Here is a 15618-nt window from a genome sequence, read left to right as displayed (position 1 = left end):
GGAGCATCATTTCTCACTGTAGCACTTCCTTTCTGATGGGGGGAGGGAAGTCCATGTAAAGTAGATTTATCTCAGCTTCCCTGGGCACTAAATAAAAAGGGCAGGAGGAACAACAAGTGAATTCCTGTAATTTCTAGATCTGACAAACCTTTCAGGCTGTGCTTTGGCAACACATGAATTTGATTGTGAAGAAGTAATTTTGACCTCCTAAGGGTAAAGATTTATGAATGTATAGTTCCTATTTACTGTTTTAGATTGCATCAAAGTAAGTATAGAGCTTAGTGCTCAGGTATTTGCTTTTATTGTCCTGATTTGGTGCTAGCAATAGTCCAGTGGAGGTTTGGACTAAATCACTTCTAGACATCCTTTCAAAAAAGAATTTCTATTTGCTCCCTTTCCCTCTGAACAAATCCCTTTGTAATTTTGCAGTTGCTTGAACCCCTGTCAGTGGATGCACAGCCCCTAGGAATATAATGGGAAGTGGCTTAGAAAATATTGACAGCAGGGTTTGCTTTAAGCCAGGTTCTCTAAAGGATGGAAGCTCTTTGTTCTGGTGTCAGATCTCCCTGGGATTCCCTGTCCTTGACCTCAGAGCAGGCCATCCTTTGAAGGGCTGTGCTGCCACTCCCCAGTTGGAGGGAGAGCTGCTCTGCAGAGGTCTTGAATAGCATTTGCACCCACACCATTGGGTGTTATCCATGTGGATGTGGATAACTCCTTTGTCAGAGCAGTAACTGAGCTCAGGAAATGTGTGTTCTCTTCCAGAGGGCTCCTGCCTGACCTTGGTCAATTCTTCAGGTCTGTCCTGCAAAGGGCAGATCATTTTATTAATCATATTCTTAGTCTGTGAGCAGTGTGTCCAGCTTCATCCATCAAACTTGTGCCTTAAACGCTCTATGAAATTAGAACAAGAACTTCCCTGTCCTGCAGCTCTGCATTTGTAAAGCAGAATTACTTGTTTTCTATGCTATGTTCTTTCCCTGATATGTAATCTTTTTTGCCATCCAGGAGTTTAGATTACCAGCTTTTAACAGATTGGTGCTGCCTATTTATAAATATTGTCTAGAAGATTTAGGTCTAAGAGAATACAGACATTGATGAATAGTAGTTTGCAGGCTATAAATGCCAGCAGTGCTCTTTTACTGATGCTTTTCTTTTTTCCCTGGTATTGCTTTGTTTTCCTTTCTGGTACCTCTGGTTTTCATCTGAGACATGATCATGCTAAAGTGTACCAAAAGGCCTTTTCTGAAGGCACTGGTATTCTGAGGGTTGTTCCAATCTTCTTTCCTCTCTGCCCTCCTTCACATTTGCCTCTAAAAAATTCCCCTTTTTTCTTAGCAGGTATTCAAGGCTGTCTCTGTCAGACATTCTCTCTATCTGATTTTTGGGAAGCACTGTGAAAAAATGCTGATCATAGCAATAAAAACTCTTTTGGCACAACCCACTCAGCTTCTTTGCCTCTTTTGGCCATGTCCTTAAGCACAGAAACTAGAGATGAGTGGTTGGTTTTATTACACTGAGAACCAATCTTCTAGGGAGTGGATGAAAAGGAGTCAGTGAGGCAAACAGGGGAAGAGATGCCCCTTGAATATCATGGTTGCACAAGCTTGGAGGTGTTTTCAGACATTTGGTAAGTGGTGGCAAAGCTGCCTTTTGAGCTATGGCTTACAAAGATGCACTTATATCTCATGATATAGAAAAATGTGTATGTGTGCCTGCATTTAATCCCATTTTACACATGCATGTGTAGCTACAAAGATTATGCACACACACAAGTATTAACTAGCTAAAGCTGCATTTGCACCTAGAGTGTTCTAATGCAGCAGAGGCTTTTTTTTTCCTTTTTTTTTTTTAATCCTCTCTGTCTTGCTACATATTTCATTCCCTTAAATGTGCTCACCAGTGGAACCATTCCTAATGCTTAATAACACACACTACCAGTGATGCACTCTTCAGAACACTGAAATTGATTTTTCTTCTCTAAAACTGTAACCTGCCAGTGCAGCCTTTGTCCTGACTCCTAATAATACACGATGTTCCTGACAGCATGGGATGTGAGTGCAGATGTTCTGCAGGCACTGGGGAAAAATCAGCCTCAGTGCAATCTCCAGTGCTGCTGAAGGCATTTCATTTGCTGCAGATCAATGTCTGCTTTGAAGAGGAATAATTAAGGTGTTTTGTTCCTTCTGAAAAGTGCTTTCAAAATTAGGTTTGTATCATCCAGTGCTTAACAAGGGGCTAGGTATGATATGCATGAGGCATCTTGTTAAACTCATGCATGCTTAACACTTTTGAAATTCAGAGTATTGAGGTAAGAACCTATCTTTAGGCAGCAACTGTAATGATAATGGTTAATATTGTAAAGCTGTTAAAAATACCACGGAGGATCTGAGCAGCTACTTGTCTGTTCTAGAGCACCTTTGCAGTGGTGCTTCTCCTAGGATAAATTTTAAGAAAATGCAGTTCTTTCACTGCTATATTATACCTGCAGCACAGAAGATGATACTGTTCATTCTGTATCATGCAGAGCTGCTTCTGAAATTGTCATCCTAGCAAGGTCACGGAGACATTTCCATGGACTTTATCTAGCCCTTCAAGGTTGGATGGACAGATTATTTATTTGCTGTTAGTCGTTGTTGTTAGTTTTGCTGCAAGTGAATCAGAATTTGCAGGCTTGGTGCAGGAATTGCCAGGGTCTGTGTAATGCAGATGAAGCAGTAACTCCTTGTGGTCTTGAACTCTGTGGGTTTAACACCTCTGCAGTGTCAGACTGCATGTCTGTCAGACTGTTGGGTGGCTGCACAGCCAGTGCTGTTCCTGGGGATACGAACCACTCTTCTTCCCACTTATGCTTCGTATTGCAGTGGCAGTGACAGCAGATATTGCAAAGTACAGTTAAGCATGCTAAATGTATAATCCAGCTGTCTTTTAATGCAAGTTGACAGCTGCTGGCAAAGCAGGATGAAATGGTATTCTTGGAGACTTCTGCTACAGATCACAGTCCAAAAAAAATCCCAGTCCCTGCAGCTCCTTCTCACAGGGTTTATTCAGCTCTGTTTGGTGTGAGTAGCACCATATTCCTTTACTGAATTAGCTTTTTGTAGTGCTTGCTGACTCTCCACAATGTTGCTTGCTTATTAACAAAAATTTCACAACAGCAGCAGTATACAGCTCATGCTGTTTATTATATCTATTAAGTGAAAATATCTATATCATGAAAATATTACCATTTTTATAGATACAGAAATGCATTTTTATATAGCTGATTTAGTAACATATTCCAGCTCTGTGTCTTCACTGAGAGCTGAAGTACATTTGCAGCCTGATGTTTTACCTCGTTGCCCTGAAGAAACAAAATGAAGTTGGCTTGTGGTAAGAACACCCCCCCCGCCCTTTATTTTCTTTTTCTCTCTTTGGAGGTGATTTACAGCCATAAGGAGGTAAATAATTTCTTTCTGGCTGTGGTCAGGAGTCACAGGATCACAGCATGGGAGGCTGGAGGTGCCTCTGGGCACTGTCTGGTCCCTCATCCCTGCTCACAGCAGGTTGCTCAGGACCTGGTGCCTGGTTGGGATTTAAGCATCTCAAGAGGATGAAGGCTCCAGGGAATATGTAATATCTTCCTTATACTTTTGCTCTGATGTATTAACTGTATGGCAATTTTGCTAACTCAAAGGGTGTATTTAGGCTTGTTAACATGCTGCCCCTCTGTTGGATACACTGCCAGATCTACTTGTGAATTTTCTGGGTTTTTGAAGCTTTAAAGTATTTCACGACAGCAGCGGTGTTTATATGGGGATGTGGCATAACCCAGGACTCAGGTTCATCTGTTTCTGGATCATTTGTGTGCCCTTATTAAAATTTTATCTGTTTTCTTTATCAGTTCTCTCCAGTGTGTTTCTTTTCTGCTTAGTTTTCAGTGTTTCTGGTGCATGGGGCAGGTGTGCTTTGGGGTGAGGAGGGCACCAGTGAAATCCTGATCCTCTCCTGGAGATTCTCCACTGCAGTATGTGGGAAGTAAAGTGTTTGCCTTGGAGGCTAGCTTGGTCTTGTTTAAGTCTAGAAATATTATTGAGTGTGAACATCCAATCTGTGACTCCTAGAAAAGCTGCTGGTTTTGTGAGTGAACAATTCTCTTTGCATTAACTTCTTGACACAAAGACAACCCTGTGCTGCTGTCTCACAGGGATTGATGGCCCAGCTGCTTTTCAAGATGATGTTCAGAAGATAGGAAGTCAAGTGCAGATTCTCACTGTTGGACAGTCTAGCCATGATGAAGGTGATGGTGACAAAGTGGCTACTGGCCAACAACAGCAAAGCAAGCAAGATCTTAGAACAGCAATGCAGAAGAAAGGTAAGTAGCTAAAGCTTCCTTCATGTTCTCACTGCTTGCTTGATGGACATTGACTCAATTTCCTATTCTCACTGTCAGCCCAAGCCTGAGCACAGTTTGTTACTTCTGGGTGTGTTCTCCTCAGAGCCTGTTAGGCTCTGTTCTGTTTCCTAAAAAAATCCAAAACCCCAAACCTAAAAAAATATAAAACAATGAAGTTCTTTCTTGTCCCAAGGAACAAGAGCTCTGCAGGCTCTCAGGGATAACTTCCCCATCTGCAGTGCAGTGCCATTATTAAGGTACAGGCAGATGCCAATGCTCACATCCATCTGTTCACATTTTTATAATGTACAACTCTGGAAATCACTCACTTGATGGTTAAAAACCAGCAGGAAATAGCAACATTCAAACTAGAATATTCATTTTAGTGGTGCAGTCAGTTACACACTGTTCATGTTTTTGTAGTGTCAGTTCAGGGTTGCAGAGGTGAAAAGTACACCACATTCTGCAGCATTTCCCACGCAGAGTCCTCAAATGTTCTGGAATTTCTTTTTCTTTTTCCAGAGGCATGCATGCTTTGGGAGATAGACTGTGTATGTACACATTCATGCATCTGCCTCTTCCTTCCTGCACTGTTATCTCCACTTAGACACGAACTGTAGGAAGGAAAAAATAAAAATCCCCAAACCCTCACAAAGCCTTTTCTGAAGACATTTGCTTTGGAGTTGTTCTTCTTCAGTGTACAGCTTTTGAAGCAAAGATGGCTCAAGCCAAGAGTGCTCTGATGCTTTAAGAATAACCTCTTTGTGTATAAAGAGCAAAATGTAAGTGCAAACTTGACTCGTGTAGAATGGACTATTCATACCTAAATGCTGCCTCTTGTCTGCAGAGCAGTTCTCACTAGGATTCATTTTTTCTGGGACATTACCCTGCAGATGTGAGCAGCTCCAACTGAAATGGGCAGATTTTCTCCAAGTGTGCTATTTCCTGGGCATTTGAGTTGCAGGGGTGTTGGGCATGACTAACAAGTTCTGATCTGTGTGGTGATTGTGTTGCCTTAGACCATGGCTCAGAATATTTAATCATCAGGCACATTACTAAACTAAAGCTGATTGACTTAAAAAGTACCCACAGAATTTGCAAATTAGGTCACAGCACTCAGATTTTTACTCTGGGGGACACTTCTCCTTTTGATGGCTTTTTGCCAGGTTATCATATATTTTTATTCTCTCCAAATTTGTATTTATTTTTAATAGAAACAGAGAGTGGAAATTTTTTGGTTTGCTTCTGTATATTCTCAAATATATGATACAATCTTTTTTACCAGGTCTGAGTATACTCCTGCTCAGAACAGACACCGCCAAGAGTGAACCACTAGTGTGTTTCAAGTTGAGGCAAGGGGGACACTTTTATTTAAATGTGAATACTGAGGTTTATACATTTATATTAACAGCAGAGCTATGCTGGGTGAGACACAAAGACATTAAAATAATGCCAGCAGCACCTCTGTAAATTATTTTTATTATGTGTTTATTGTTTGCTGCTTGATACCAGCAGAGGATGCTTGTTTTGAGAAAGTTTTGAGTATCCCACCATTCATGTGGTACTTTATGCAGAGATAAAGCTCTTCATGTGGCTTCCCACTGCCACTTCACTGTTTGTGGCATGTCCTTACTGGTATGTCACCTGAACAGTTTTAGAGCTGCTGTCTCCCATCGGGGCTTCTCTTGCATGGAATAGGAGCAGAAGGAGAAGTGCACAAAGATAAGGCACTGCAGAAAGGCACCTGGGGGCCCTTGTCCATGACAAGTTGAACAGGAGCCAGCAGTGCCCTGGCTGCCAGGAGGGACACCTGTGTCCTGGGGGCTTCAGGCACAGCATCACAGCCAGGCAAGGGAGGGGATTGTCCTGCTCTGCTCTGCACTGGGGCAGCCTCACCTCCAGTGCTGGGGGCAGTTCTGCGTGCCACAGCATAGCAAAAACATTAAACTGTTAGAGAGTGTCCAAAGGAGGCCATGAGGATGGTGAATGTCAGGGGGGGAAACCGTAGGAGGAGTGGCTGAGGGCATGTGGTCTGTTCAGCCTGGAGAAGAGGACACTGAGGAGAGACCTCATTGTGGGCTTCAACATCCTCATCAGGGGAAGAGGAGGGGCAGGCACTGATCTCTTCTCTGTGGTGACTGTGACAGGATGCAAGGAAATGGCCTGGAGTTGTGTCAGAGGAGATTTGGGTTGGATATCAGAAAAAGGTTCTTCACACAGAGGGTGCTTGGGCACTGGAACAGCTCCCCAAGGCAGTGGTCACAGCACCAGCCTGACAGAGTTCCAGAAGCATTTGGACAGTTCTCTGGGCCACACTCTTGGGGTGTCCTGTGCAGGGCCAGGAACTGGACTCCATGACCCTGAAGGTTCTCTTCCAACTCAGCTTATTCTGTGATTCTGTGAAATGCTAACTGGTCTCATGGCAAAAGCTGAATCCCATTGCATTTGCATAGCCCTAGTTCATGCCTGTTCTGCTCTTTGGCACTAACCTGGTGGAGAGAAACTTCTCTTAGCACGTGTCTCTCCTTCCCCAGTGAGTCAAGCTCTGTAACAAGACAAGAGGTTATAGGCTACCGAGTGTGAAAAGAATATGCCACTTGCAAGAAAATGCCAAATGTTTTATTTGATTTCTCCATCTGTTGGAAATTGCCATCCTAGAATAATTTTCCTCCTGTAGGAAATATTCATCCTTTTAATTTCCAAAGTGTTAATCTGTAGTGTTCCTCCCTGGCAAGTGAGTCACTAGGACAGAGTCAGACTTCCATAAGTTTTAACACTGAATAACTAACTTGTAGTCCTCACACTTATCAGTTTCCAATATGTCTCTGTAAAGGGCATGGAATGAGCAATTGGGTCTTAGTTCTTTGCCACCTGAAGTTTTGAGATTTAGGGAGGGGATCAGTTTAATTTCTGGATTCCATAACAGGAGCTCCCTGAAGCATTTTTCCCTGCAGGTTGTGAGCACAGATGTTTCTAAGGCTGGCACAGAATTTTCCTCACTAAAGTATTGGTGGTGAAATAGTGAGCACAGGTGTGGAAATAAACCAGTTCTGCCTGTGGATATGAATTATGGCTTTATTGTGCAGCTGCCAGCTGAGGAGATGGACTGTGTCCATTACCCATGCATAGAGCCTAGAACATGATTGTCCTTATTAAGAAATAATGCTTGTGATTAATGAGTGTGGGATTAATAATGAATGAATTCTACAGGCTTTGAAAAGATCTGTTGACCTATGAACTCAGGCCTCCTTGCAGAACCAGCTGCTATTGAAAGGTTTTGCTGTTGTGCTCTGTGGTGTATGTCAGCACTGGGGGAGCTGAAGAAGTGGATAATGAGACCTTCACAGGGCAGCTGAATGCAATGCAAGCATTGCTGATGCTCCTGGTTTGCTTTTATACCCTCACTCTTACTACTCTGGTGGTGTTTCACTCTCCAGTGTGCCTCTGGATATTCTAAAGGGGCATACACTGAAGTTACTGGAAGCAGCAATAAAAACAAAAAGTATTTTACTGCCTTTTTTGCTGTCTTTTTCTTCATCTTCATCATTTTGGAACCTACAGTTCCAAAATTTGAACTGAAGAAAACCATTACTGAGTCTATGTCTGCTGTTTATATTTCTGCACATCAGTTTGGTTTCCTGTCTGCTTGTGACAGACCAAGTTAATATTTTAGAAGACTAAACTACAATAAAATAAAATCTTTATGCATATCCCTGGAGCTCCCAGAAAAAGAGTTTGGAGAGCCAGATTTCATCCTTTGATGATGAGGATGCAGTAGGCACAGGGACTGAAGTAGAATTTAGGCCATCTGAATATGAATCTGAATACTTCTTTCAATGTTACTGACTCAATATTGTGTAGAATCTGTGTGTATCACTTATGTCAGTCAGGTTTGAGGGTTTTTATTTTGTTAGAGTTGCAAAGTAGGCCCAAGCCCCACCATGCAGTGCCCATCATGCACACAAGCGTTGGTGGCACAACGGCTCAGTGTGAATGATGTTTGCTGAAGCCTCACCTCTGTGACCCAGGGCTTTTTCACTTTATTCAAGGTACTGAAAGTGAAGATCACAGCAGGTATAAGCAGGTAGAAGGTGAATTTGATGGTGCAGTGCAGAAATTGTGAATCCAAGCAGCAGCTTTGTGGCCCTATCCCAGAAGTCTTTAGCCCTGTCTGGAGTCCTCTTGCCAAGTTACGCTTGTTCACTCAATGAAGGGTTTGCAGAATCAAACCCTTGGATTTTTTCCTTTCCCAGATCCCCATGCAAATACATCCTGGTCCTCTTCCACCTCCCAATCCAGTCTTGTCGCCCTGGATCATGTTCCTGGTGAGTACAGAAGGAAAAAGTTATGTCCATGCTGCTTGGCTCTGGAAATCTGCATTTCATTTATCCTTCTACATTGGACTTACCCATAATGGGAATTCTGGACCAAGGGATGTTTTGGTTTTTTTTTTTTAAGGATAGAATATAGCCTGTAATATATGGAATTTAGAGAGCTTGAACTTGGATATGGGGTGGCTTCATCTGCATGATACTCTTTGAAAAACTAGGCCTGGCAAATGTCCCACCATTGCTGCTTTTTGCTGCTAAGACCTATTTGATGTTTCAAAGTTGTGTTTCCCTTTGAAATGTCTGAGGTTTTGAATTCCTGTAAAGTCAAATTTTCAAGGGCTGTAAGGCAGTTCCTTTGGCCTGGGCTGATAGTATTCTTTACATGAAATAAGATGCAGGAGAACATTTCCTTGATGTGAATGTTTCTTCTCAGTCTAGGATGTGTTCTTCAGCAGATCACACAGCTAAAAGTGTGCTGTGCAAGGGCTTGTATTTTAATTGTAAGGGTTTCCAAGGGCTGTGCCAGGTTGTCCTCTCAGCTCCAATTTCAGCTTGATGATTTTGTGTTGTGTTTGAAGTACTTGATTGGATGAAGATGATCTGAATTTAGTTCTTGACCAGATATTTGCTCCTGTATCACTGTATCCTTGATCTGTGGAATGGAAACCATGATGTTTCCTGTCTCTTTCACTTGAATGTTTAAGCTTCTCAGGAGAGCTGCTGTCTGACCCATGTGTTCATGCTCTGCCTCACACAGTGAACCACTCTCACACACCCCCTCACTCACCTGTGAGCCTCAGGGTGCAGCAGTCTGATAAGTGGTGTTTTACAGCAGGTATGGGCAGCTTTAATCTATCACTGTTTGGTATAAGTGTGCTGTTTTTCTCCTCAGGCATTTCAAGTAGCATGAATTTTGATGAGGAAGAAGATGAGGAGGATGAAGACAGCTCCAGTTCTTCACAGTTAAACAGTAACACCCGGCCTGGTTCTGCCACAAGCAAGAAATCCAATAAGGTAAGGGGAGAGTGCTGAAGAAGGGGTGTGCAAGCTGCCATGAACTGCACAATTTCAGGGTGCACTCAGGACAGGCCTGGCTTTCTTGTTCTGTGTTTAATATGCACTAGAGTCTCTCCAAGGTGATTTACTGTGATACCTCTCAGGCTTTGCAAGAGCAAGCAATGAAAATAATGACTTGGAGAAAAGAATGGCAAATATTGCCTGAACTTGAATGAAGAGAGAGGGAAGCAGTAAATATTTACCTTTCTCCCTCCTGCAGGTGCTCAGAAGGATCTTTTGTTTTCATTGACTTTTTCTGGCCATTTTCCCACCCTGTTCTCTCTGCTACAATCTGAACATAAAATAAGACTTCAGCTGGTTCAAATATTCTAAATCACAAGCTCTTGCTAAACCAGTTAATGATGCCCTGCTCTTTTATATACTGCACTGACTTCCCATCTTTGTTAGATCTCTCTGGAGCTTAAACTCTTGCTCCCTATCCCATTCCTTCCTTCCATCAAAGGTCACCCCTATCCTTGAGCAGGGCCTTTCTGACAGGAGGAGTGTGGTGGGATGGGAAGGTGTGAGCCAGGGTTTGCTCTGTAAGCCCTGTACAGCATTCTGTCTGTGCAGTCACCCTGTTCTGCTCCACCAGGTGGGTCTGTACACAGAGCACCAGCAAGACAATATGACCCTTGGTTTGACTTTTTAAAAGTGCAACTTCTATCAAATGCTGTTCCTTTGTGCTTATAACCTTGTTGTAAATGGAAAATAAAAAGCCCTGAATCTTGCTTGTTGTTTTAGGAAGTGGCCTCAGCTCCCAGTCCTTCCACAAATGAGCCTCTCATAGATGTGGATGACCTGGAGGAGTTTGCTGTCAGACCTGCCCCACAGGGGGTCACTGTCAAGTGCAGGATCACAAGAGACAAGAAGGGAATGGACCGAGGGATGTACCCTACTTATTACCTCCACTTGGAAAGGGAGCATGGTAAAAAGGTCATAACATAACTTGAATGGCATACCAGTTGCATCTGAATATTAAAAAACAAAATAAATAAAAATCTGAAGGAGTCTTACAAAGAAAATGTAATCTTATATTTTGAATACATTTTTGCTTTTGCTAGATTGACCCTACATTCTTCCCAAAGCCAAACAACAGTATCCCTTTCTTCCACTGCCTTTCTTCATATGTCTGATCTTTGGCCTTAAATAATCCATGCATGGCACCTTTATGTGACTGCCAGGAATTGAGGCTCTCTGCATTCTGTGGCCTGAAAAGCATCTACTTTCAATTCAGCTGGAAGAGCCAGAGCAAGCTGGAATGAAACATTTAATAAAATAGATCAGATTTAATTATTTAAACCATAAATAATGGAATGAGTGGTTGAGAAGTCATTTTCCCTTACCAGATTTTTTTTTCCTGGTTTTGCTAAATCCCAGGAGATCTTCTGCTACTTTGCTAGTGATGCTTGAAGACAGAAAAATTGCTTATGGTTTGTTTATATCAAAGTAGGAAATGGTGTGTGCTAACCCCCTTAGCATTCTAGAATGTGTTTTTTTGCATTGCTTAGGTGTTTCTGTTGGCTGGAAGGAAACGAAAGAAGAGTAAAACCTCTAATTACCTCATCTCTATAGACCCAACTGACCTGTCTCGGGGTGGAGAGAGTTTTATTGGAAAACTGAGGTAAACACTGATTAGTCTAGGATATAAAAATCAAGATAATTTCTTTATATAATGCAAAGTTCATTTGATATTAAGAAGCCTGTAATTCACTGTCCTCTTAGTTAGAGGCTTGACTACATCATGTGATCATGGTCTTAAAGATCACCAGTATCCAAGGCATGTTTTCAAAAATGTCTCAAGTACTTACAGGATCACATTTTATTAAAAGTCAGCAGGACTGAAGCTCTTAAGTGCTCAAAGACCAAATTCTCAAGGGTGTACCAGCACAACTTATCTTAATGGGATTTTCAGAAGTGCATGAGTACATTGTGTCTAGCCTCTATTGATATAAATACTTTGGAATGCACTGTTACACAGTCTGAAAATCCCTTTGGTTTTGCCTGCTCCTCAAGATCCAAATTAGTTATTTACAGGTAGTGGAACTATTTCAGAACCACATGTTGCTTTTCTGTCTGTCCCCACGTTGTACAGCCAGTCTGCTGTTGATCCCTCCGTGGAGCCCCTGGGTGTGTGTTCAGATCATCTGTGCCTGCGCTGTATTTTGCTCTCCTTTCCATTGCAGTAGGAAAGATTTGATCTCACTAATGGCTTTATAAAAGTCACTCCCTATATTCTAACAGAGTTTAGTAGTCAGGTAAGAAAGCAGATGGTTTTGGAGCGAGTAAGTGTATCTTGGAACCAAGCAGACCCACAAAATAACCCCACCCAAGTGTTTCCTTACAGCTTTCTTGTGTTTCCTAATTTGCAAGATGTTATCAGAAATCTCCAGCATGGTGATAAGGGACCTTTAGTATACACTTCTGTACTGTACCTTTACATTTTTGTCATTTTGGCCTTTAATCCAGGAATGGCCATGTAGCTGGGATTAGAAATAATAACTCACTGTACCCAATATTTGCCTTTCCTCTGGGGCCACAGTGCAGTAAAGGATAGTTGTCTTCGGCAGCATTGCTGACAAATGGTGATTGGATTTTCCATTTTTTTTGATAGATCAAATCTTATGGGAACTAAGTTTACAGTTTATGACAATGGAGTAAATCCAATGAAAACAACATCCAGCCTGGAGGCGAGTACCCTGCGTCAGGAGCTAGCTGCTATTTGTTATGTAAGTACTGCTCACAGGCACAGCGTGCAGGAGGGGCAGCTCTCTTTCTGAAGCAGCACACTGAATTTCCTTCTCACTTAGGATTATGTAAATCAGCATTCAGAGTTTGATGTAACCAGGCAGCTGATCTCCACCAGAGAAAACAGGAGGCTCAGTGCAAAGTAGAGGTGAAAAGTGTTGAGCACTGAACAGGGTTGCCCAGTTCTCACCTTTGGTGAGAAGGGGGTGTTGGAGCTCTTACATCACCCGCAGGAAAGGGTAGGATCACAGCCTGCAGGCACCACCTGAGGGAACCTCCTGAACTGAGAAGAGTTGTGCACATGGCATTACTGCTTTAAAGTAGGATTGTTTGTTATGGTGTTTTGGAGGCCTCTCTGATCCAAACCATTGGTAGCTGACAGCTAGGTCTGCAGCGGCTGAGATTGGGATAAGAACTCTAAAACTCCTATTTACCAGGAAAAAACCCAAGTAAAATCCAAAATTTGATTGAATGAAAGAAACCAGGCTCTTACAGTAGAGTAAGTAGCATTTTTCAGGAGCAATGAAGACAATCAAGACTTGAAACACAGTTGCTCTTGTTTCTCGATTGCTGGATGAATAACCTTTGTGGTGAGAGTGTTCTTTCTGTTTAGAAATGTTTGGGCCCAAGAAACCTTTCCAGTGAAAACTGGTATGTACACTGCTACGGAAAGTTGTCTGGTTTCACAAATCAACAGCTTTGATAAAAATATCCAAGAATGACTTTTCTAAAGAGTTCCTGCCCAGATCTAATAAGGCTGCCTGGAAATCTGTAAGACTGAGGTCCACCACATACCCCATGTATGCACAGAATGTGTTCCCAGAAGGGTGAGCTTTGGGCTGTGGGAGCAGTGCATCTGGAAGGTTTCCATGAGCAAGGCAGCTGAGAGCCATCCCTTCCTTGCAAAGTGCTGGGAGTTCTGAAGGAGGACAGTATTAGCTACCAGCACATTCTCTTCCTGCTGCTTAGGATGCAGTTTTAATCTGGCAGATGAGCAGATACGTGTCCATCCCTTCCTGTTGGATTTGAAATTCTGAGAATTAAAAAAAAAAATTCAGCTTGCGCGATTTAAAATGAGACTCCAGGGTCTGAGGTCACTTTGACTGAAGTCTCAGTAGAAGCCTAGCAGAACATACATGTTTAATAAAGGTAGTTATACTGGTTTATATATGATGGCATTCCCTGGAGCCAGGCAACTAATCTGGTGCAAACTGGAAATGCAAAGAGAAAACCAAAGCCAATTTAAAAAAGTTACATATTGAGAAATGGAGGCATTGCTTAAGTCAACAACAAACGATACTTGAATGATGAACAATACCAAATAAAAGCTGTTGTGGTCAGCAGAGGTAATTAGAAGTGTGGGTGTTGAAAAGAACCAACCCAGAGCCACTGTTTGGAGAATGGGGCTGAGATAAGCTGCTTTTGTATGTCTGTAATCAGCAGTTTGAAATGGGTACATTTGTATAAGAAAATTACTTGTTCCATTGATGTTTTGGTACTAATGGAGAAAGGCAGCAGGCTTGCAGGTGTGCTGTGGCCAGAGGACAAAAGGAAATTGGAATTGTATTTAATTTCAAACTAGCCAGGTTTGCTGAAGTGAGATTATTGTTCCTGGCTGCAGCAGAACCAGAGCAGAGAGTGCCGGGAAGAGCAGAGCTGAAACACCCTTGTCCTAAGGCAGTCTTTAATTCCTGCCCTGAGATTTCCCCTGCAGCAAAAGCTATAAAAACAGTACTTTGAAAGCACCACTATGCCTCTCACTGTCCCTCAGCTCATCTGAGCAAGTACCCATGTGGAGATCAAGCTGTACCCAACTTACTGAGCGTGACCTGCTTAATCATCTCAGCAGGTGTAATTTATATAGGCAGAAAGTGATGCTGCATCTGTGCCTGACTGTGGCATAAGTGTGGTGAGGGCTCTCTTTGGGAGCTCACCTTAAGATATGTTTGAAGCCACAGGAACAGAGCTGGGCAGGGTTAGAATTTCTTTGAGTGCTGTTGACCACTTTTATTCCCCTTGTGTTGGCAGCCCAGCCTATTAATAAACCTGCAGCAGCACCTAATGGCTGATTGCAGAATCGTTGGCAAAATTTATCCAGGAGCAGCGAGGAGCAACTGTGCTACTGGTAGCAGGGTTTTCTGTGAGGGTTTTCAGGATTTTCTGATCCATAGGATCTCTCAGTTCAGTTTGTGTCAGATTCCAGGCAGTGAGCTCAGCTGATAGATGCTCTGAGGTGTTGTTCAGGTTTCAGTACAGTAGCAAGACTCTATGTTCTTACTCAGGCCTCAATCACTTGCATTGTGCTCTTCCTGTGTTGTGGGTTCTGTGAGTTGAGCCTTCCTTGGAATGGTAATTTCTACAGAAAATATTAAGGACAGGGCCCAGCTGTGTGAAACAAGCCCAAGGAAGGGAAGTGGCTGCAAGAAAATGGGGGTGATAAAATTGTGAATCTCCTGGGAGCTGCTGGGATATTCACCTTGCTGCTTTTATCACGGCAGCTATTGCCACTAAAGCAACATGCTCACATAATTACTTGAAAGTATGCAATATTCTAAAGGCAGCCCTGGGGAGAGGCTCTTGCAGCCCAGTTTATTGTGAGGCTGACTGGATGGGCCAAGGCAGAGAGTGCAGCAATCCTGGGTTAAGTCCTGAGCTGATAAAAATCATTGGTGTCCTGGTTGAGTCAATAGGGCTCTGCCCGTGAACAATATTTGTGTTCCTGTGTAAGCCAAGACTGTCAGTGGCATTAGAATGATGTGAAATCAGAAGTTGGTTTGTGTTCCCCTAATAATACCCTTTGTAGTCTGAAATTTCCACACACAAAAGAGCGGAGGAGGGAAATAAAAGAGAAGCAGGGAGTGAAGCAGGAGGTGAGGTAATTTTAATCATTTTCCTCACATATTCCATGTTTATATCATTTCAGTTTGGCACTGTGAGCCTAGCAAAAGGGTAGGATTTGCCAGCACAGTGTGTGATAATTGGTGATGGTGGTAATGTGCAACTAGTAACCATTCTCTTATCATGTGCCAGAGGTACCAATTTCAGTGTTTCTGAGTAAACCCAAAGAATATAGTCCTGTTTTTTTCCTCTGCTGGCTGGGAGGGAAGT

The 15618-nt window shown here is 42.6% G+C and overlaps 1 protein-coding gene across 6 annotated transcripts in view; it reads left to right on the top strand.

Moving 5' to 3' along the window:
• The window catches only part of TUB (TUB bipartite transcription factor), a 135554-nt gene that overhangs the window by 116602 nt on the left and 3334 nt on the right, over positions 1-15618 (top strand). For 4 of the 6 annotated variants that reach the window (XM_066551870.1, XM_066551873.1, XM_066551869.1 and 1 more), the window contains 6 exons: positions 4187-4354; positions 8629-8700; positions 9599-9720; positions 10507-10698; positions 11274-11386; positions 12377-12491. In XM_066551870.1, coding sequence (XP_066407967.1) covers positions 4187-4354; positions 8629-8700; positions 9599-9720; positions 10507-10698; positions 11274-11386; positions 12377-12491 — 782 coding nt within the window. The remainder of the gene's footprint in view (positions 1-4186; positions 4355-8628; positions 8701-9598; positions 9721-10506; positions 10699-11273; positions 11387-12376; positions 12492-15618) is intronic. The other 2 variants (XM_066551874.1, XM_066551872.1) reach the window with 1 other exon arrangement.

The sequence above is a fragment of the Molothrus aeneus genome, chromosome 6, assembly GCF_037042795.1.
Source record: "Molothrus aeneus isolate 106 chromosome 6, BPBGC_Maene_1.0, whole genome shotgun sequence".
Taxonomy (NCBI): domain Eukaryota; kingdom Metazoa; phylum Chordata; class Aves; order Passeriformes; family Icteridae; genus Molothrus; species Molothrus aeneus.
This window is presented reverse-complemented; position numbering and strand designations above follow the sequence as displayed.